General features: G+C 35.9%; 1 protein-coding gene and 2 long non-coding RNA genes across 6 annotated transcripts; 1 reads left to right on the plus strand and 2 right to left on the minus strand.

Moving 5' to 3' along the window:
* Nucleotides 1–9,276: 9,276 nt before the first annotated feature.
* Nucleotides 9,277–13,160, minus strand: LOC104104768 (U3 small nucleolar RNA-associated protein 18 homolog). 2 transcript variants are annotated; one of them, XM_009612926.4, is made up of 2 exons: nucleotides 12,910–13,160; nucleotides 9,277–11,115 (listed from the first exon to the last, which is right to left on the minus strand). In XM_009612926.4, the coding sequence occupies exon 2, from the start codon at nucleotides 11,095–11,097 to the stop codon at nucleotides 9,436–9,438; it is 1,662 nt and encodes a 553-aa protein (XP_009611221.1). In that variant the 5' UTR covers nucleotides 11,098–11,115; nucleotides 12,910–13,160; the 3' UTR covers nucleotides 9,277–9,435. The 2 variants fall into 2 exon arrangements, with proteins under 2 accessions (XP_009611221.1, XP_033514222.1); XM_033658331.2 differs by lacking the exon at nucleotides 12,910–13,160 and adding an exon at nucleotides 11,722–11,784.
* Nucleotides 13,161–15,286: 2,126 nt separating this feature from the next.
* LOC104104769 (uncharacterized) lies at nucleotides 15,287–16,160 on the plus strand. Its single transcript, XR_688189.4, has 2 exons — nucleotides 15,287–15,607; nucleotides 15,708–16,160. It is a non-coding gene; the product is annotated as an uncharacterized lncRNA (long non-coding RNA).
* Nucleotides 16,161–18,040: 1,880 nt separating this feature from the next.
* LOC104104770 (uncharacterized) lies at nucleotides 18,041–22,394 on the minus strand. Of its 3 annotated transcripts, none has more exons than XR_688192.3 (4): nucleotides 22,228–22,394; nucleotides 19,887–21,905; nucleotides 18,834–19,690; nucleotides 18,041–18,763 (listed from the first exon to the last, which is right to left on the minus strand). It is a non-coding gene; the product is annotated as an uncharacterized lncRNA (long non-coding RNA). The 3 variants fall into 3 exon arrangements; XR_688190.3 differs by having other exon boundaries at nucleotides 18,834–19,729; XR_688191.4 differs by having other exon boundaries at nucleotides 18,834–19,729; nucleotides 19,887–20,070; nucleotides 22,228–22,388.
* Nucleotides 22,395–24,139: the final 1,745 nt, after the last annotated feature.

Below are 24,139 nucleotides of genomic sequence, written 5' to 3' on the forward strand. Positions count from 1 at the left end.
TTGAAAAGAACTTTTGTTTTGTTTCCACGAGGTATTTATTTGCTATTATTTTGTGTAATTAAATGTGACATACTACTTGATTCATTTCCATTATCATTTTATCTTATTAAATTATTTAAACATTTTTCCATGTCATTATCTATTCTCTAGTAGGGCATGACCTGACCTCGTCAATACTCTATCGAGGTTAGGCTTGACACTTACTGGGTACCGCTGTGGTGTACTCATACTATATTTTTGCACATCTTTTTGTACATATCCAGGTACATCTTACCAGTCTAGACGTCAGTGAGTTACCTCCGCACGGAGACTTCGAGGTATATCTGCCAGCGTCTGCAGACTCCGGAGTCCCTTTCTATCATTTTTATGTTGCTTCCTTATTTTTCTTTAGACCTTGATACATAAAGACATTGAGAATAAATTTTTAGAAGCTTGTGACTTATTTCTACCGGGTTTTGGGAGTTGTAATTATTTGAATTGTAGTTTATATATTTCAGATATTTATGATTATTCCGCATTGATAGGCTTACCTAGTCTTAGAGACTAGGTGCCATCACATGGGAATTTGGGGTCGTGACACGTCGAGTTTGCGAACAGTAGAGCTGAAAATTCTATTATGCTCAATGGTCGTCTTATACTTCTCTTCCAATTGGGAATATTTCACCCCCGCAACAGCAAGCTCTTCAATTTTGGAGTTCAAAGTTGCCTCTAAGTTGGTCAACCTCCCAACAAAGGCAGCCTCGCGATCGGATGCAGCAAGAACGACACTATGGACTTCAGCCCATTTGGCCTTAGCCTCTTCAAATTGAACCCTCAGCTGGACAATCTCTTGGATAAGGGTTTCCACTTATTTCTCGCTTTGCTGCAAACGAGTCTCCAACACAACGGCCTTAGCAGCTTTTGCTTCCAATTCTGAAAGGCGAGCAGCAGTTTGGTCCCGCTCGGCCAAAAGTTGATCCCGTTCAGAGGTAAGTTCTTCTTTTTCCGGAATCAACCCTTGGAGGCCCTCAGAAATAAGGAAATTGGCCTTCAAAATAAGAAAGGCGAACTCAAGATATTTATTCAATTAAAGACATGAGAAATAACAAAGGAAATGAAGAGTGTACTGATGCGGCGTTGTGCATGGCATTGTTCAACATGCATTCTTCTGAGAGAGCATGTATCTTTTCCCAATCTTATTCTGAAGCCAAAGGCTTCAGACAGTTAGCAAGTTCCACCGGCCGGGATAGCAAGTTGCATCCGGTGAAGACCGAGAGAATAACGCTCCTCCTCCTTTATGGATCTTCTAGGAGGGTAACATAATTTTTCCCCAAATTCCTATGAACTAGGGACTGGGGGACAGGAACATATTCTTCTCTGACAGATGTGGCCGGTGGTGATGATGTAGCAGTTATTGGTGGAAGAGTTGGTGAAGAAGGAAATGAAGTTGATGGTGTTGAAGGGTGAGAAGCAACTGCGACAAATGCAACGCGGTTGTTGGTTGCTCGTAAACCAAAGATGGCAAGGACCCGGTACTCAGCCCCATAGTACCGAGCGCAGTGACTGGAAACAGGAATTGGTATTTTCCACCATTTCAAACTCTCCCCAGAGCACCGAGGCATCATCCTCGATTGGTGTAACTAACTCAACTGATTGAGCAGTCTGTTGAGTTGAGGGAGGTCGTCGTCTTCTATGTAGATGACTCGGGGGCAGCATTCTTCGCCCTCTTATTCTTTCCCTTGGCCGCGGAGGAACGCCTTCTTTTTTTGTTGCTTGTTCTCTTGTCGGGGACTCCGAGAAGAAGCACTTGCACCAGAAGCAAGCCCGTAGATGCCTATTTGTGAAAAAGCCTTCTGCAGCAGCCTCACCGCATCAGCAGGATCAGCCAAAACGTCCTCTCCAGGATGACAAATGAGCCCTAGGGTAGACCTATATTCAACATGAGAGAAGAATCATACTACCTTTTCATAAGAAAAGGTAAGAACATGATGAGTTCAACTTACAGTGAATTTTGGCTTTCCACTCATATTTCAGGGACAGCTCTTTCCACGAGCAGGTTTCGGGCGTAGTAACGTTCAAAATTTTCTGAACCTATTGGTTCAAACCCTCAATCCTAGGGGGAACCCACCAAGTCGCTGAGGCATGTAAAGAAAGAAAAGTTAATAATGACGAGGAATTATCTTTAACAAAATCATAAGCAAATTGTATACTTACGAGTGCGGTTCCACAATTCCGGGAAGAAAGAAGCTGAGGTCGGGATGATGTCACTGGTGGCAATTGAAGCAAATTGTTCCATCCACCCACAGTCATTATCATCATCCATGTTGGATAGCAGTGCATGGTGGTCTCGCTTGCTGAAGTTAGTCATCCCTCCACGGAAGATCTTGGGGGAATAAAGGCTCATCACCTAAGTTAGGGTTAGCTCCACACAGAGGGACTCACCTGCGCTAAACATACCTGGTAGCGGAGGCAAAACTCCGCAATAACAGAGTCAAGCTATTCACTAAGAGAAAATGTCCCCAAAATGATACATATAGAAGTACGTGAAACCTTTCTTGGGTAAGGTTACCCGCTCTGCCAAATCATGAGCAATAATGTCCAAACCCTGGCAACGACAATCCTCCTTTACAGCAGGAATGCTGGAAGGATGGACGGAAGAAGGATATCTGCTAACGGCCCATGTACGAGGGCTAACAGAAGGAAAATTCTCTTCGAAGTCTTTAGTTGTGACAAGACTTCTAGGGATGATGGTACTCACTGTAGGAGGAGCGGCTTCATCGGCTTTGTTTTTGTTCTTTGAGGAACTGATTGTTTTTTAAGAAGAAGCCATTATATGTTATAGAATAAGAAAAAGCTTTTCTCGTATGAGGAGAGTTAAATAAAGGTTGAAAAATAGAGTACAAATTGCATGAAGAGAGTTTAAAGAATTACGGGGTATGAATAAAGGAGATTGATGTGTATAAGTAAAGGTTTATGCGGCTAAATTCGTGGCCATAATTACCTCGATAATAAACAAAAGTTATGTTAAATCGTGGGATGACGTGTGTTTGGGGCATTAAATGCAGAGTGGCGTGCATCTAATCAACAGTGAGAAACTTTTGAGATAGGGTCAAAGAAATTCCCACCAAAAAGAATGTTTTTACCAACTTTCCGGTGACACAAAGTTATGTCACCGAAAAGCAGGGGGACTATCTCTATAGGATAAAATATGTTATGCTAAGTTATTGCATAAGAGGGTGACACGTGGAGCCGAAGGTAGAGGATAGCTAAAACCGAAGACAATTGTTCCATTTGTTACCGGAAAGAATGATGCTCAAAAAGATGCAGTAAATGTTTGTCATCCGGTAGCATTTAATGGAGAATATTCTACAGCATTTAGTACACTAGCCGTTACAAAGAATTTGTGATTCATCCCCGCCATTACACATTCTTCAATGACCCTCGTAAATGACATTAAAGAAGAGCATGATCCTAGGACCTTGTTCCCTAAATGTAGCTATAAATAGTGAGCTTGTTATCATTGGATACGAATTTTCTGGCAAACTTGCGCTATAACTTATTCAAAGCTTTATACAATTTTACCTTTTTGTTTCTTGATTTCATTATTGTTGTGTCCAGAAGCTTTGCTCCCGGAACTATTGTTTCTACTATTTCATCTTCATCTCAAGGCTAAGTATTGCATATTTCGTCAATTCTTTTATTATTTTAGGATTGAATTAATTCACTGATCTAGAAACCGCACGTATAAATTCAATTGTACCGTTTTACTAGTAAATATATATGCACTATGAATAAAATATCCACTTGGTCCTTGACCTTGACTGAGAAGAGTAACTTCAGCCTAGTCACGTCTGAGATTGATGGTGTTTTTTTTAGCTAATCAAAATAGAGACATCTTCTAAAATCTAAACTACTGTGATTTTGTTATTTTTATTCCCCTTATAAGAGTTGACTTTTGACCAAGTCAGGTGCGGTGTCGGAGTATAATTTACGGATAGGTATTTATCTTTAAAATTTATTAAATATATATAAATTACTATTAATTTAGAATTTAATAATTTAAAATCCTAAACATATAAACTCCAAATTCTATCTAGTTTCCGGTCTTTACGTAAACCAAACTCAAAGTATTCAACGTGTTAACTTGGAGAAATTAAAAATCGTATATATGTTGAGTAACTCTAATATATTATTAACAGTACACTGCCAAATAATTCAAATTTCGTCTCAATTCATTAAAGAGGGTTATAATTTGAACTCGAGATTAAAAGTTTATTCTTATTTCAGTTTTATAATGATTTTTGGATACTATTTTTATTCTCTTTTATAGTGAAAACCGAGTAGGATTTATAGAGCTTTAGTATAAAAGGTAAGTCCTTATTATCCTGCAGTTATGATTCGATTTCAATGTCAAAATATTAACTTGAAGTCTATATATCAATTAAAAATGAATCAACTAACATAAAATATAATGTACGTTAGTCATTTATGCAAAGCACAGAAGTCACTATAACGTGGGACTTCTTTACTTCTTTTCTTTTTTTATTTTTAAATAAAGATCCTTCACTTGATTTTTTTCAGGACGACTTGAGAATTGACTTTGAAATATTCAGAAGTTGTTCCTAACTGCAAAGGAAAATATTATAATATATAATACTATCTGTTTCTTTATTCAGAAGTTTTTTTTTTTTAATCTGTTAGTTAAAGCTTAGGTAATTATTTTGTAACTTGGATTCTCCCATCAAGAATTAATCAACACTACTTGATTGATGACTAGTTCTTTAAAAATAAAATAAATAAGTAAACAAATAAATAAAATCTATTGAAAGATTGCATTCAACTATTCGAGTCACTGCCTACTAGAGCGAAGAAAAATGGATATCCAAGACTTTAATTTTATGGATTCAATTTTTAAAAAATTTGGCACTAATTCACTAGACATTTAAAATTATAATTGAGAATTTAATTTTTGTTGACTTGTTGATTTTCACACACACACAAAATAGCACTAAGGCTATTTAAAATTAGATATTTGGGTAATGTTCTGAACTTTCTAATGGAAGCTAAGTTCATCGGAAATTAATCTCAAAAATATTTTGGGATTATTTAACACTTGTTTCCTCAAAATTAATCACCGTAACTAAACAAAAATAACAGACCCAGTATAATACTACAGGTAGGGTCCAAAGAAAATAATGTGTATACAGAGCTTACTCCTACCTTGTGAAGGTAGGAAGGTTGTTTCTGATAAACACTCAGCTCACATAAGAAAAGAAGTAACAAATAAGCATTAAAATACAAAATAAGATGATAAGATAATAACTAACTAGCATTAAAAATATTATTTGAAGTTTACAAGTTGGAAAACATAATGAGAAGATACTGTCAAGGGTCTCTTTCACAGAAATCATAAAGTAATAATTTGTTTAGGCCACAAACAAATAAAAAAATTGCCTGGGACAAATATGAAGTTACTTGAGTTGTAGAAAGCTCAGAGCTTTAACTTCGCCAATTTGTATGGAAGATACATTTGATTATTTATTTATTTGATTGATTGATTGATTTATTTGATAAAGTAAAGTAGTATTTATTGATGGGCATCCAAGGATACTGATAGTTAAAAAGCAACAGAAGGACTTAGCTCGCTTTATATATATTTTCATTTAAATATCAGACTTTTATTTACAACAAAGTTCAAATCTTTAATGTGTGCCTAACTCACACATTACGTGCTACGCACCACTAGACCTAAGTCCTGGGGGCATCGGTATCCTTGAATATTGTAAGGCATTACCTAGCAAACTCCAAAAAAGCATAAAATTACAGCAAATGCGCCTTGCAACTAATAGAGTTAGCAATGTTCTTTTACTATATTTGTACATCTCTGGTTTACGGAACCCTTTTTTTGTGCTACCAAGGTGGCACAAGGTGTAGGGAGATTCAGTGGCGGAGCTAGGAATTCAAACAAGAGGATTCAAAAAGAATGTTCTTATGCCAATGGAATTCAATCACTCATATATAAGCAAAAATATAGATTTTTACCTTATGTATATAGTAGAATTTTCGGACGAATTTGAACCCCCTTGCACCCCTCTACCTCCCGCCTCTGGGGAGACTAGTCGGGTAGTGAATTCCATTGTCCCCTTCAAGGCTAATCGATAGTTACAGTCTACGACTTCACCCCAATCAAAGATCTCACCTTGGTATGCGCTAATAAGGCTCGCATATGTTAGGTAAGAGATCACTGGAAATTTGTGTCGTCGCTCTCATTGTTATGTTGCAGTTTCTTTTGAGAATAAGGTAAGGTAATTACATGGCCAAGTAAGGTCCCAGTGACCAGCTTCTTGCTTCCCTCTTTAGTTGCTGTCCAAATTAGGGAGTCCAATTTATTAGCATCAATAGTAATATGATCTAATATTGAGATTCCTCCTAAAATGTGACTGCCACCCAGAATTTGTATAACACTCTGCCATTGTACATTGCTTATTCGCAGAAATGTTGTAGGTTACGGGTTCAAGCTGTGGAATTAACCAATGATATTTGCATCAGGGTAGGCTGCCTACATCACACCCCCATGGAGTGCGGCCCTTCCCCGGACCCTGCGTGAACGCGAAATGCTTTGTGCACCGGGCTGCCCTTGCGGTATAAAATAAGAAACTTGTTGATCTTTTAGCCACAAGTCAGACCAAAATCTAATTTTACACCCATTTCCAACCTTCAGTTTAGTAAGAGTATGAAACTTGGACTATAGTTTAGCAATTTGTTTCCAGACACAACTTATAGTTGGTCTTAAATCCTTCCTGGTATCCAGAAATCTTCTTTACCATATTCTGAGACAATGATCTCCTTCCATATTTCATCTCCTTTTTCATTGAATAGCACTAGTATAGTTTACACGTACTCAAAGCTAATCACACTCCCTTTTTACACATGTAAGGGTGCACATCCCCTCGCCCATTCTCTATTTCTTCTGGAACACATTCAAACGAAACTTTGAACAGAAATGAAGTAGATTTTTACTTTTGTGCACCGACAATGTATAGTTATTTTACACTATCAGGTTAGATTACCTGCAACCATGGGTAGTGTAAAAAATTCTTCATCTAAGTCTGACAATGGTAAAAAGCTAGAATCTGATAGTGTAATACACCGTTAGTGAAGTGAAATCCAATGTATTAATAAATCATGCCAATGACTTATTTCATATGATGACCAGCTTGGTACATATTAATGTCACATAATCTGTGTGGAATGGAGACATGTTAATGTCTCATATTTGCAATTTTGAAATGCAGTAAAAATACAACTCACATAAAATCCCCAAAAGGGAAATACAAATGGTTATTTCCATCTGCTAATTCAAATAAATTGAGAAGGAATATGTAATATGTCAAGAGAACATTTTTTTGAAGCTTTTCTTTGCTATATTACCCTTATGATTGGGGTCTATTTAAGGGTTATGAGCATCAGTTCAACGTTTCATGATAGAGCTCTCACCTCAATGGTAAAATCATCTGAAACATGGCCTTCGAAGGTTAATACTTTGTGCACTGATGCTGCTGAAGTTTGCAAGACATACACCTCCCTTGATCTGAACTTCTTGCTTCCGATTTCATTATTCCTAAAGAAGAATTACGAAATTACTATCATTTGGAAAATCAAGCTGCTCAAGCAATGTATAATCTACTACTACTGAAATGAAGAAATATACTCCAACAGAAAAGGACAAGAAATGTTCACAGATAAGAGAAAATTTTGGCTTGTCCAAAGGAAAGATAAACTGCAAAAAGACCACTTACCTTCAGCCACTTCCAGATAAAAATGCGCCATTTTGATTTTGAAAATGTCATTTTAGGTACAGACCTGCCTTTACAGTTTACTTTAATTTTTTAAGCTTTGCATATTTTTAATTCTGACAAGAGTGGGTTGCTCTAATGGTAAGTACCCTCCACTTCCAACCAAGAGGTTGAGGTTGTGAGTTCGAGTCACCCCATCCTCAAGAGCAATGTGGGGAGTTCTTGGAGGGAGGGAGTCGAGGGTCTATCGGAAACCGCCTCTCTACCCCAGGGTCCTGGGGTAAGGTCTGCGTACACACTACCCTCTCCAGACCCTACTAGTGGGATTATACTGGGTTGTTGTTGTTGTTGTATATTTTAAATTCTGGAATTGAACTTTATCTGTGTATGTAGACGAAAAAACTCATCAAACTTTTCACTGTCCCAGACTAGTTAAGAAAAGATTTACTACTCATCAAAACATCCAAATGAATATTTTAAGCACCACTGAACAACAAAAGAACATGAATGAAAGAAAAAATGATAATTCAGGATCTCAACTTCGGAAAGATCAAGGATGCCATTCATTAGTTGAAGAACCATGTCTCCAGTAAACCACATGATATTCGCTGGTTGACATTCCTTTCCAGTAATCTCAGACATGCTGAGACTCCAAACAGAGTAAACCTTATTTTATGAGACATGCAGCAAGCATTGTTGACCTGCACCATAGCTGAATCCACATAAACTTCTAAACTTATGATGATGAATAAATGAACCTGGTATGTAGATTGTTTTGTCAAGTTCTGTCTCCTTGGTTTTCTGTACATCTATCTCTTCCCGTAGCTTTGTTGTCTTTTCTCTTTTCCTTACCAGAGATCTGATCCTGTAACTGAGTTTCTATGGATTATTCACAAAAAACATATTTTATAATAAAGTTTAGTGAATCAGGAAGAGTGGAAATGGTGATGCAAAGTGTACTGGTTACTGATCTAGATATTGACAGAAAATCTGGAAGACTATTGTCTTGGGACACACCAATCAGAAACCAATATTTTCCTGACATTTTAACCATAAAAATAAAGTAGTTAGCTTTGTCATTGAGAATACCAAAGCAGTAGTCTAATTTCACACGCATAAGCTGCTGCACGGCATCAGCTATTTAAGTTGTATTTGTTGAATCAAGTAGCAATGCAACAAACACAACATTCAGAAAGTTACAGCCAAAGACCAAGAAGATAACTGCTACAGAAACATCTTTTTGGCGAAATAAGAATAACACGCGGAGCCACAGACAGGTATGTGATTTAAGGTGTAAAGATATGCAGCAGATATACAGGACTCGTACAAATACAACTACTTTTCAAATGGTAAACCATTTGCAATTGTACGTAATAAATTGCACAAAATTGCATCAATAGTAACTGAAAGTAGGAATTGGAGAGAACCATTCAACCTTTACCACAATCAGGGAAGACCACTTGAAGAATTCTCTGCTGAAAGTAAGAGGGGTAAAAAGCCATTTACTAAAATTAACAAAATCATAGATAAACTTGCCATACTTTAAATAATACTGTTACATCAGAAATTGAACGGGAAAAAATAAATCATGCCTTTGAACTACATCTATGCTACCAAAAACATCTGTTGCTCATAATGCCAACAGTATGAAACAAAATAACTACGCATCATGGTAGTGATGCAACTTGTACAGTAACACTTTTCCTTCAGCATTTCCCATAGCCATGAATCCTCCGCGAGGACTAAAATCCAAACAGCGTGGATAGTGCACGGCTCGATTTGGAGAAGGCCAGTTCGAAAAAACTGTAAATGATGGAATGTGAATTAGCTTTGAGCTGTTTTTCTTCATGCTAGAACTGATGGCCAATATTTGAGCATCGTGATTAAATTTCATAAAATCCACTTTCGTGGTGAGATTCTCAATAGCCTTGATTGGTTTTCTCTTTCCCCAAAAAAATTCTTCTCTGTTATAAATATTTACTATCCCACTGTCTGAACCAGCAGCAAACAAACCACCATTTGGTGAAGTGCAAAGAGCCGTACCATTTATAGACCCTTCATCACCACCTTTATGTATGCAAGTTCTTGTTCTTAAATCCCAATGGTAAATCTGGCCGTCTCCACCAGAGCTCAATAATTGTTGTCCGTCATTGGTGAAAGCCACTGAGCGAACAGTTCCATTCATTTTCAGTGTCCCAATTAGCTCCTTTGTTTTGGAGGAAACTAGCAAAATGTATCCTTCATTACCAAGAAAAGCAATTGTATCTGAATCAGGAGAAACCTCAAAACTTTCCAGGCTCTTTTCTTCCCTGCCGACTAGAGGACCTATTTTATCTACACTTGCTTTGACCAAGTCTAAGACATGAAAAAACTTTCTTCTTCCTGATATAATAACTTGAGACCCATTGGGTAAGAAAGATGCCTTTTTAATTGGAAAATCCTCAAGAAAGATGCTCTGTATCTTTGTATTTCGTTTCCCGTCAATCTGGAAAAATCTGAGTTTTTTATCCAACCCACCAACAAGGAGCAACTGAGAATTCCTGTGAAACTGAACAGAATTTATCGGTGCATTTGAAGGATCAGCTGCATTTGCATCAACCAGTCTCGAATATTCAAGAAGCCCAGGTAACAACTTCGTGCGACTTTTAACAACAAGATCTTCGTTTGATTGAAGAATATCACCGACCAACTTGACATTCTTTGAACCGTAGCCCTCAGTATGTTTACATTCCTCGTCAGAATCTTCATCATCAGAACTGTAGCTTCTGCCTTGAGAATCAATTTGGGCCCACTCAGTGCCTGGATTAAGTTTAGCATGTTGGGCCCTTAGTCTCGCCACATACGTGGAACCTGAAATGACACCCTCGCCCTCTTCTTTCCTAAGCTTCCTCAGTCTGTTCACACTTGCTATTTTTATACTAGTCTTCTCTTCTTCGTCATCTACCCACACAGGTTTCCGCCGCTCCTTTTCCACAACACTAATACCTTCTTGCACCAGCTGTGCATCCCCCTCATAAACAGACAACGTACTATCCGCAAACCGGTCCACAAAGAACATAGCAGAATCGTTTTCGCCATCTTCTCTCTTTTCTTCTTCATCGTCCTTCCCGAATCCAACAGGGTTGTACAAGGATCCAAACAATAAGTTCTCAAGCTTCTTCATTTCCTTCTCCTGCTCGACTTCTAATTCATTATTCTCTTCATTCTGCTCTTTCTTTCTCTTCCTATTACTTTCTTTCTCACTTACTTCCTTCTTAGCCTTCCTTTTAGACTTTTCAACCCCGATTGTACGAGAAGCATTCTGCGATATCAAGCTCGCCATTTCCCAAGATTGATATCACTGCAAATATAGATAGACTCCAAATTAGTACAGTCAATTTCTAAAAAACATTAAACATCACAAAAGCAATGCATTCGAACCCATTAAAATAAACTTAACCTATACGCCTTGAAAGTGCAATGAATTTTTACACCATCAATGTAAAAATTCTTCACACAATCAGTGTACAAATCAAATTAGCTGCAATTACCTTTTAAGTGGCCTGATTGTGTAAATATTTTTTAAAGCATCAGAACTTAAACTCAAATAAATAAAATGTATATATATGTTCATCGTAATTTTGGAGCCACTTCACAAATGTGTAGTGTGAGCTAGTGGTGCTCTTCACCCACTACTTATTCAGATTTTCAGTCAATTAATTAATTAATTCTTACTTTCTTACTTGTGGAGCTGTTATTAAATGGCAAAGCAAATAAGGCCAAAGATTAAGCAGTAAAAATCACAAAGAATAACAAGAAAAACAGAAGCAAACACGGTACTTTTTTCGATTAAGATGCACCATAATCTAATCTAACCAAAACCTCAAAAATAGAAGCAACCACAATTTTTTTTGTAACTAACCTAAAATCTGTTCATACAATTTTCAAAATAAAGGTAGAAACTTACATGGGCGGCGAGGAGCAAATGTATAAAGAGAGGGTTTTGCCTAATTTTTTGTTAAAAAAGGAGCTGTTCGAATTAGGGCTTATGTTTGTTCTTTTACAGGGAACGGGCTCGGGTCAAGTCAAGGTTTCCGGTTCAAGTTGTTTTTCTAGGAAAAGCGGGGGATATGGCCATCTCTTGATCAAGATATTCAAAAATTATTGAAGTCGAGTATGTTTATAAGCCCTTGAAATGTGGTTTTTGATTTATTATGAATTAGGATGTAAATAGTTCACTTCCAAATGATATGGTGAATTGGTTGAAATTTCTCTATTGATCTCAAGTTTCAGTCCTGAGAATAAAGAACTATTTAATACGATCAATTAATTTTGAATATCAATTGATTAAGTGAAAAATGCAAATTAATTCAAAAATAGTACTAAGAGATAGCATATTTGTCCTTCTAGAGCTCATGCTACGGGGTGGGTGTCGGTAGGTTAGGTCGGTTATTATGAAAGTACGGTTCGGTTTATTAGTTTTCGATTTTCTAATATTAATAACCAAATCAAACCAAAGTATTTAAGGTTCGGTGCGGTTTTTTCAAAGTTAGGTTCGGTTATTTCCGGTTTATTTTTCGGTTTTAAAAGGTTGTAGGAACAACAAGTATTTACGGTTTGTAGGAACATCAATAAACAAGGCTGGAATTTATTTGCTTTTCGTCCAGCCCAGCAGCAAATTGTCATGTTGACTTTCGTCCAGCCCAGCAGCACCTTATTATTTTATTGGTGTGCTTGATTGCTTTTTGAAATTTTGAGAGAAATTGTGGTGCTTAATACTTAAGTAAAGCTGTTCATACCCTTTCGGGTTAGACCTGATTTTGAAATATACTGAAGTGAAAGACTAAGACAGTGAGACATTTTCTTTCTTCATACACAAAAGACTAACAGTGAGACTAATTGAAAATCAACATAAACAAAAGACTAACAGTGAGACTAATTGAAAATCAACATAAACAAAAGACTAACAGTGAGACTAATTGAAAATCAACATACACAAAAGACTAAGACATTTTCTTTCCTCATAAACTTAAACTTAAACTTGATTTTGTTCAAATTATTCCAAGGAAAAAAATAACTAAAACACAAAACTCAGAAGTGTTTTGTGTTTGACGGAACCCAACTCAACTCAAAACTCAGAAGACCTCGCACTAACCTGAGGATGAAGGATGAGCGACGAGCTGAGGAAGAAGGCGTCACAGTCGAGCTGAGGAAGAAGGCGCAGAACTCACAGGAACTCAGAAGAAGTCGCAGCAGTCGGCCACGACGAGTCGCAGTCGGCGTCTCGGCGACGACGAGTCGCAGTAGTCGCACGCTCGCAACAGTCGCACAGGAAGAAAGAAGAGGCGAAGAGGCGAACTTTTCAATTGACTTAGGTTTGGGAACCCTAAATCTAATTCTTTATTTAGGTTTGGGAAATGGGAATTGGGAAGTGACTAAGCAGCCGTTTCGCCGTATATTTTGTCAAAAATAAACTTAGGTTTTATTTGGCAAATACATATTTGACCATAAATTTTGCCTATATTTTGATAAAATCTCAAATCTCAAAACCAGCTCAATAGCTATTTTTGGGCCAAATCCCTAATAATACACATGTTTTTCCAAAATAAATTTGAGAAATATGTTTTGAAAATATATGTCCAAACACATTTTCATCTTCAAGCCAAACTTCATCCAAAACAGATTTTTCAAAACAAATTTAGAAATCTATGGCCAAACGCTAGTTAAGTGTAATGTTTATTAGTGATTTAGTCGGTGTAACCATCAAAGTTCAAATAGGTATTGGGCTTCAGCCTAAAATGGGATTAATAACTAATACCCAAAATTTCGATTTTTTGGTTAAACCGAAACACCAAAACCGTAAACCGGATCGAAAAACTAAAAATTAATAATTTAAAAATCGTGCACCAACCAAAAAACCGATTAAATCGAAACCAAAAAATCGAAATTCACGGTTCGGCCGGTATTATGCCCACACATACACGCTAGAACGTTAAAAAGTACAAGGACATTGGATTTGATTTTATAAAAGCTTTACATTTTTATTTATTATAACTAATAAGATTTATGATGTATATTGGCTTAAAAATTTTGGATTTTACAACAAAGAGAATTACTAAAAAAAATAAAGTTCTTTGTATTAAGAGAGTTTCTTAACATATAAAGTCTTCTTATTCATGTATTTGATCTTATATTTATTTTTATTTCATATTTATTTTAAATGCAATAGCAAGAATACACAACTTTCCACATAATATATGCGAGCATCACTAGCTAAATGGATATGATGCCTAATAGTATTTAGTGTAGAATTTCATCTCAAATTTATTTTTCCTTATGTGAAAAATCAAAAAAAATTCTTATTGTAACCCCTTAATCTTATTTACTTATCCCGTTGGTTACTAACAACTATTCCCTCCATTTTAAAAAAATAATAGTACATTTATATATTTAAAAATAATTTTTTACCAATTGTACGTTTAATGAGAAATTTTTATGGCCATACAAATTGAAAGTACCACAAAAGCTCTTACTATTTAAGCTTTTAAGATCATAAATTTTAAAAGTCCTACTTTTTTTTAAACTTCCACCCGAGTTAAAACTACACATTTCAAAATTAAGGGGTCGTTTGGTAGGACGTATTAAGGAAAATAATATATGTATTAGCTTTGGTATTATTAATCCCTTGTTTTGTAGTATTTTTCAACTTATGCATAACTAATGTTTGTATTATTTGTACACCCTATTCATACATGGATAAGCATGTATAAAGATAAAACTGCCCTTTTAATACATCAAACCAAACAGTCGGTAAAAATTAATCCTATCATAAGTACTTTCAACATTACTAATATACCATATTCAGTATCATTCTTATACACCTACCAGACGACTCCTACGAGATCGTTTAGTTCGCGAATAAGGTTATCTTGGGATTGTAATCCTAGGATTAATAATCCTTTGAATTATATAATACTATTATTTTGTTTGGTTCATTGGATTAAAAATGGGATATACCATATACAATTGAAAGTGTGTTTTGGTTTGAAGGTGGATAAGCTTGGATAATATTTTATTTCCTATTTTAAACCTGGTAAAAAAATAAAAAAGTTGCAGTTAAAAAGGAAGAAGGATAAGGTGATCATTTCGTAACTTTATCTCAGGATAACTAATCTCGGATGGGATAATTTAATCTCAGTTTGTGATATAATTTCATATTGGGATTGACTAATACCACAAATCAAACATAATATGGAAAAGGCCTAAAAATACCACTCAACTAACAGAAATGGCCTATCAATGCCATCCGTTAAAAGGTCTATATTTCCATGCCACTAACGTTAGACTTTTGTCCTATTGATACCATTGTCCACTAACGGTTCCAAGATTTTGATTTTAAATTATAAGAATTATTTTTTTGATCCCACATTTGCCACATGTATTGATATTACTAGATCCCATTGACTTAACCCTACATGTCTTTAACCCTGGTTATGTATCATTAACCAAGCCCAACCCGATAAAATCCAACCACATAACCCAAAACTAAACCCTAGCTCGATGAACACCCCACAACCCCCCAAAAAAAAAAAATTAGCAAACCTCTACAAAATCTAAAATCCAATTTCTCCATTATCATCCTGAAATTCTTAATATGGTTTAGGTCTATTGTTCAATTACGATTCATCTTCATAGTGCATTTTTCGTGTTAACTCTTCAAAATGTCTGCGTGGTCGAGCGGCTCAATTGACTCAAAGTCAAAGAGGAAGTGTCGTTGTGGATTTGTAGCGTATCATTTTACGGCGACTCCTATGAATGTTGGGAGACGTTTTTACAAGTGTCAATTTCCCTAAGTAAGTATAATTAACATTAAGCATTCTATTTTTTTATGGTGTAATATTTTATTGGGACATAATCGGTGATTTTATTGTGCAATTGTTTGGCAAAAACAAGGTTGTGCTTATTGGGAATGGGACGATGTTGAATTTCCCACAAGAGCTGTAATCGTCATTAGCAGTCAAAGGAGAAAATTAGAAGCTTTTAAAATTGAAGAAATAGGTTGATGAAGAAGATAGCCGATTTTGAAGCCCCTGATGTTATTGATGCTGAAACGATACCAGAGTTGAGGGAAAGATTGGATGCACTTGAAGCGTCTGCTGTTGAGGATACCTCGAAGATTGTGGAGTTGCGGGAAAAAGTATTCTGGCAGTTGATTTTGTTGTTTGCTTGCCTTATTGTGTTCATGGCAGCATGGGTTATGAAATGATCATATGGGACATAGTTTGTTGCTTAGAATTAGGGGTGGACGTCAGTCGGTTCGGTCGATTATTATGAAAGTACTGTTCGATTTATCGGTTTTCGATTTTGTAATATTAATAACCAAATCAAACCAAACTATTTACGGTTCGGTGCGGTTTTTTCAAAGTTTGGTTCGGTTATTTCCGGTTTATTTTTTTGAACTGTTATAGGAACAACAAGTATTTACGGTTTGTAGGAACATCAATAAACAAGGCTGGAATTTATTTGCTTTTCGTCCAGCCCAACAGTAAATTGTCATATTGACTTTTGAGAAAGACAGCCCAACAAATTGTCATTTAGTTGATGTTCGTCCATCCCAGCAACAGAGAAAGATAGTGGCAGACGACAGTCTAATACGAGTTTTGCTGATAATAACACTCTAATTTGAAACTACACTATAAATGAAACCGAGAATAGACTATAGAGAAGTGGAAACATGTTGTTTAATCTTTACCTTTCTCTTTTAACTTTAGAGTTTATTTACAGAACTTATTTATTGTAGTGGTATGTAAAGCAAATCCTTTGCTTTTTAGGTTGGCCATCTACCTAGAAACCTCCTTTGGCAGAAACTTCCGAGCAGCTTATTATTTTATTGGTGTACTTGATTTCTTTTTGAAATTTTGAGAGAAATTGTGGTGCTTAATACTAAAGTAAAGTTGTTCATATCCTTTAGGGTTAGACCTGATTTTGAAATATACTGAAGTGAAAGACTAAGACAGTGATACATTTTCTTTCTTTCATACAGAAAAGACTAACAGTGAGATTAATTGAAAATCAACATAAATAAAAGACTAACAGTGAGACTAATTGAAAATCAACATACATAAAAGACTAAGACATTTTCTTTCTTCATAAACTTAAACTTAAACTTGATTTTGTTCAAAATTATTCCAAGGAAAAAAAGAACTAAAACACAAAACTCAGAAGTGGTTTGTGTTTGACGGTACCCAACTCAACTCAGAACTCAGAAGAACCCGCACTAACCCGAGGATGAAGGATAAGCGACGAGCTGAGGAAGAAGGCGTCACAGTCGAGCTGAGGAAGAAGGCGCAGAACTCATAGGAACTCAGAAGAAGTCGCAGCAGTCGGCGACGACGAGTCGCAGTCGCAGTCGCAGCAGTTGGTGTCTCGGCGACGACGAGTCACAGCAGTCGCAGGCTCGCAACAGTCGCACAGGAAGAAGGAAGAACCAAAGAGGCGAACTTTTCAATTGATGTAGGTTTGGGAACCCTAAATCTAATTCTTTATTTAGGTTTGGGAAATGGGAATTGGGAAGTAACTAAGTGTAATGTGTATTAGTGATTTAGTCAGTGTAACCGATGAGTTTGGGTATTAGACAGACTATCAGTAAGTTTGAGTTTGGGTAAACTAAATTGGGCTTCAAAGTTCAAATAGGTATTGGGCTTCAGCCTAAAATGGGTAATAACTAATACCCAAAATTTCGGTTTTTCAGTTAAACCGAAAATCGAAATATCAAAACCGTAAACCGCACCGAAAAATCGAAAATTAATAATTTAAAAATCGTGCACCGACCGAAACCGATTAAACCGAGCCGAAAAATTAAAATTCACGGTTCGGCCGATTTTTTCGGTTCGGCCGGTATTATGACACCCTTACTTAGAATTCTATAGTCTGGTCTTTTGTTATGTTAGGTATATTTTTGTGCTATGTAAGTTTGACTTCATGTAATAAAAGAAGAATTTTCTCCTCATGAATGGCTTCAATTTTTAGTTTCGTTGTCTTGGTAATACTCCATGTTATTAGAATTCTATAGTTTGGTCTTTTGTTTGTTATGATCATTGCTTTGTTAGTTCTAGGACAGTCCTCTTCAGGACATGCTCATTTTGAACTTGGCCATCTCCAGTAACTGACTTCGAAGCCTCAATATAACACCAGTATTAAGAACATCATTTTGAACATATAACAGTCCAATATGAATACATCTACATTGATCTTGACTTAAAAAATAATCTGACTAAAATAGAAGCTAAACTAAACTGATCAAAGCTGACATTTAAATAAGATGTCTAACATCAACTGTCTTCAAAATACATAATACTAAAATCTAATTGGTATTTCAAGGTTAAACTAAATGTAACAACAAAAAGCCAAATAGTCAACCAGTTTAACCTTTAAATACCACCATGCTTCAACAGTCTAGCTGTATAATTGAACATTACAAAAACTTAATCCACAAAAAACAAACAGTAGCTTAAAATGCTTGTTTCAATCATTTGCTGGTTCTCCCTGGCCCTTTATTGCCTTCATATTGTACTTCTTTTTCTAACTTATGCTTGAAGCTGGCTTGATGTAATTGCTGGTTTTCCATTTCAAGTAGCCTTTGTTGGTGAATAAAGCAGGTTCGTTGGTGTTGTTGCACCTGTTTCATCTCAAGTAAATTGAATCATTCTTATACCAGTTAGATTCATGTGTACCTTTCTCATGGTTAGTCTTGTGACAGTCTTAAATATAACCATCAGCCTAATTGTTAGGTCTTCATCATCTCCAATACCAGGTCCATAAATGTTGTACTCTTGTGTTCGAGCTTGAGTGTTAAAGACTGACCGTTGTGTTCCCACTTCAGTTTCAAAGAATGCTTCACTAAACATTCAGCTCTGTCCAAGCTCTCGTGTTTCATCTTCTGAAGATGTCAATGTGGGGGTATTGTCCAAGTCTTTCCTCTTCTTTGAACACAGCCCAACACTATTACTCTGCCAACCAAAGACAATAGTCAGTACATGCTTCATAAATAACAAGAAATAGTACTATATAAATCTTTACCTTGTAACATTCTTTTGCATTATGATTTTCATATGCACACTTACTGCATGTCATTATAATCCTCTTCCTTGAACTGCCCCATTCACCTTTCCTCTTCAAAGCTTCATCCGCAACCCTATTCCTCTTTACTTTGGGTCTTCCAACCATCTTGACAATTTCGCGTGGCTCTATGGCTTGACTAGGCAGAACTTTCCAGAATTGCACCCCTTTAATAGGCTGAATTGTACTTGTATGTCAGCAAATAAGCCTCATTACTATACCACCAGTGTATTTGTGTCACTGGTTCAATCTCCTCATACATTAATGCCTTAATAGCATGGGGACAAGGTATCCCAGATAAATCCCACAACCTGTAGGTACATCTCTTCTTCTCAAGATTCACAGTATATTTGTCTTTACCTTCTGTGATTTCAAAGCCATAGTCTCCATTAAAGTTCAAAGTGCAAGCATGTGATATTGCCCTATAGTCACTGTATAATTTCATACATGGTGGACTGAAATTTGCATTCCAGCACATAGCTTTGCCTTCATAATCAGCAAGCCTTTTCATGACCTTGATCCTTATTGCCTCCAATATCTTGATAATTGGCATATGTCTAGCATCCAGAATCCATGCATTAAAGGACTCAGTAAAGTTGTTGTCCACCATTAGATTTTTACACTGTGTATCAAAGTAGGCTCTATATCATGCTTTTGGTAGATAGTTGATCAGGCCCCTTGCAGCATCCATTGACATCCCCCAGGCTTCAACAATTGATCTTTAAACTCTTCTTCATAAGTACTCCAAGCACGCCACCACACCAACTTCCTCATTTTTCCACTCCTCCATTTTTTTTAACCAGTTGGCTTCAATGTGTCTAGCACAATACATGTGATGAGCATAAGGAAGTACAGTGCTTACAACATTCAATAATCCATGTGACGTTGACAAAAAAAAAAAAGAATTAGAACAACCAAAAGCTAAAGAAGTCATAAGGCATTGACAAAAAAAAGAATTATAACAACTAAAAATAGAAAAAACAGAATTGGAATTTCAGAAGTGAAAATTGGTACCTTTTTCATGTCTAGTATAAACGTCACTCCAGCCCCATTATTTAGGTCCAAAACCTTTTCAAAAGCTCAACAAACCAACTTCATGTCCTGCTTGTTTCCTTGTCAATCACTGCCCATGCAAGTGGATAGAACTGATTCATAGAATCCTGTCCCATGGCCACCAATAGCTGACCCTTGTATTTTCCTTTCAAGAAAGTACCATTCAAACCAATAAGTGGTCTTAATCCACTTTTGAAGCATAGCTTCAAAGCTTGGAAATATATGTACAATCTCAAGAACCTTCTTTTTCCTTCTTCCAAATTATCCTTTGATATGTTGATTGCAACATCACTCCCAGAATTAGACTTTCTTAGTTCTTGACCATAAGCGTTAAGCTTGTTATATTCATCCTTGAAACTCCCATCTAACTTCTCAAGGGCCATCACCTTAGCCCTTTTAATCTTAAATTTTGTCACTACCAGTTTAAAATCAGTCTCTAATTTCTATCTCATATCCCTAATAGTGTACTTGGGATTGTTTTGTAGTTTATTATTAAAGTATTGTGCTAATGTCTTAGCATCAGTCCTTGGGTTTTTATAACAAGGATCACAATTATGGATTGCTTTCAAGTTTTTGATACTAAACTCATTAGTCTTTTTATACCTTGAGATAGAACATCTAAAAGGGCATCCAACATCACAAATATATCTAGCCCTAATAGGATTTGTTTTTTTCAATCTTCAAGCCATACCCATTAGCAATTGCATAATAGTTCATTACCCTTTTAGCTTCCACAATATCCTTAAATGTCATACCCTTATCCAACTCCTTAAAATTCTCCAACCTATCACTTACTACTGTATAAGTCGAAATCTGTCTCAGTACTTAGGGCAAAATAACATCGAGAAAAGAGTCATCCGAGGTCGACCAGGAGATATTGAGGCTCGTGGTCGATATGCAAATGATGGCCGATGTCAAGCACCGCAGAAAGAGTTGTAACGACTAATTTATTAGAATAGGGAATTAAAGAGAATATTCCATTGAATATTCTCTGCACTTGTACTGCTAGGGTTTACTAGGAGTATGTCTCATATAAATAGAAAAAGTTAATAAATAGAGGCATGTGATATTCATTATGATAAGAGCAGACCTTGCAAAACGATTCCCTTCCTCTTGAAAAGATACAAAGAACACTCTTTTATCAAGATTCTTATTCATATTATCCTACACTTTTCCATCAGATCCGAGAAGATTTTGAATGTTCTAAGATCTGTCTATCACTCATCATTGTGAGAAGGAATAATCACCTAGCTCATTATTTATTGGGTGAATCACTCCTCCTATTTACTCAAATTCCATTTATTGCTATTTATTATCAGCCACTCTTCATTCCATTATTGCTTATACTTTATGACTATTTAATGCTTGTTATTGTCAACCCCTTATTGGATCTATCCCACCTCACACCCGTTTTCAAGATTCGCATCTAGAGATATTATCATTAACTAGGTTTAACCCGTTATTACGTAAATATAATAGTTTCAGCCGAAAGTTATACTTTTTGGTCAAACAACTACCCTCATCCTTTGTTTGCTAATAACCTCAAGTCCTTCAGAATCATAATCAACATTAGATGTAGCATCAACATCAAAATCATAATCCCCAATAACATGTTCATTTTCAGATACTGCTTTAACATCTACATGATATGTTTCAGTATGATGCGGAATATTTTGAGTATGGACAGTCAAATCTAACTCATCTACAACAAACAAGTTTACAATTTTGAACTCCAAACATATAACGCACTGTAAAGCCCGCCCTGATACCATCATCTCCATCAATTATATAGAACCTACCCGAGGGCCCAACAACTAAAAGCCGTTTCACATTAGTAAACCCTAACTCTTTTGTGGACTCTTCACATAAATCTTTATAAGACAACAAATCCGGGTCAAACCTATTCCACATATGGACCAACTTCTTACTATACAATAACTCTGGAGAAATTAGCCATTCACCCATCAGTCAACAGTCATGCTTCAACAAAGTTCACATGCAAAAGGAAAAGAAAACAGAAAATTGAGCGACCACATTAGCATTATCTATCGACTATTAAAAAATACAAGGATAATAAAACCCTAGAAATACAATTATTTTGGGGACCGCAATAGAAAAAAAATAAAAACATAAAAGGATGGAACTTCAAAGAATAAACAATGATTTACACTTCATTTATACAGACAAAAATAAGTAACCCCACATGCGCAATAATCCACACATGAACAAAATCTACACCCACCATATTAAACCCCACCCACCAAATTAAATAACTTTTTCCATATTTAAATATGCTACTAACCTTGATAATTTACATCAATCTTCCCACAAAATCGAATTTTGAAACCACTGTTGACAATAGCCTGCTTTCAATCCAAAATCCTAATAAAACTAAAGAGGGATTTTGAGAAAGGGGTTTGTTCGAAGAAAGAGATGACTAAAGTGAATGAATTAGGGGTTGGGTTATGTGGTTGGATTTTAGCGGGTTGGGCTTGGTTAATAATACATAACCAGGGTTAAAGACATGTAGGGTCAAGTTAAGGAGATTCACTAATATACTATAAATATACGTGGCAAAAGTGAGGTCAAAAAAACAATTCTTATAATTTAAAATTAAAATATTGGAACCGTTAGTGGACAATGGCATCAATAGGCCAAAAGTCTAACGTTAGTGTCATGGAAATATCGACATTTTAACGGATGACATCGATATGTCATTTATGTTAGTTGAGTGTATGGTTGTCTAACGGGACGGGACGACATTTAGCCGGGACGGTGACGGGACGGGACAAACGGGACGAAACGGTAGGGCCATCCCGTCCCGCTAACAAACGGGATGGGACGGAACGGGACGGGACGGACGGTAGGCCCATCCCGTCCCGCTAACAAACGGGATGGGACGAGACGGGTTCGCGGGCCTTAAGTGCCGTTTTAAAAAAAAAATTATTTAAGCATTGAGTTTGGCAACGGATATTCTTTTGACAATGACTAAGTTTTTAAAGTTTGCAGCATCTAATTTTTTGACTTATTTAATAAATTTTAAAATTAAAAAAAAATTAGAAAACTAAGTAAAGAATTATAAAATATTAAAACAAAAGACTTGTAATAAAATATTCTAGCAAGTATAAATATATAATAGAGTTATAATTTATTTAATATAATTTTAATCCATTAAGTAACTAAGTAAGAGTGTAAGACAATTCATAAAACAAATTCAACGCTTAAAGCCTTTTATTTTATTAATAGAACTTTCAAATATCACATACAAATATAATTCTTTTGAACTAGGCCTTCTAGGAAGGGTTCTGTTTGAACTAGGCCTCTTAGTAGCCAATAACAAATTATCATACTAATATTTATAAGCTCTAATATAACTTCGTTGTAACTTATCTATAATTTCTCTCGGACATTGTTCTGGAATTGGCAATGTTGATTGATGTTCCATGAGTTCCATGCCGTCATCGCTCTCAGTGCTAAGTATCTCATTGTATTCTTCTTTTTCCCTAGTGGTTAATTTTTCAAAACCAAGATTTCTTCTTTCTGAATTAATCCAATCTCTGAATAATACGAAAATCTCTAGGCTGTCCTCCGCTAATGAATGTCTATGATCTCCGATTTGAAATCTTGTCGCGCTAAAAGCACTCTCCGATGCTACTGATGATGCTTGAATAGCAAGAATATCTCGGGCCATTATTGAAAGTGTTGGAAAAGCCTTGCCACGCTCCCTCCACCATGCCAAAAGTTGTTCGTTGCCTTCTTCGTCTTTAATACTTTCCAATCCTTGATTAGATAAGAATCAAGTTCATCATCAATAGAGGAATCAAAACTTGTTATATCATCCATATCTTCCCATAGAACTTCTACTGTAGACTTAGAAGTAGAAGGAGCAGTTTCACCACCTGTTGTTTTCATAGATTTATATTTATCAAACATTGATCTAACATAAGAATACATGTTAGCTTGGCATTCTTCGAGAGATGGTTGTTCATTTTCTTGAATTGGTAAATTCTCATAAATTTTACGAACAAGTCCCTTTGCACCTCTTAATTTTAAAGATGCGTTAAGTATAGTAGAAATTAAATAAACTTGGGGAATAGGGAAAAAATACTTTTAAAATTTTGTAATCATTTCATTAATGACCGGTGCATAAGTTGGATTAGTTTTATACTTACCAAATACAACAAAATTTCCACAAATATACCATAATATTTATG

This window comes from Nicotiana tomentosiformis, chromosome 12 (assembly GCF_000390325.3).
Source record: "Nicotiana tomentosiformis chromosome 12, ASM39032v3, whole genome shotgun sequence".
Lineage (NCBI taxonomy): Eukaryota > Viridiplantae > Streptophyta > Magnoliopsida > Solanales > Solanaceae > Nicotiana > Nicotiana tomentosiformis.

Bases quoted from the DNA above. Each gene is read 5' to 3' on its own strand.
- LOC104104768 (XM_009612926.4), bottom strand. From the start codon at position 11,097: ATGGCGAGCTTGATATCGCAGAATGCTTCTCGTACAATCGGGGTTGAA.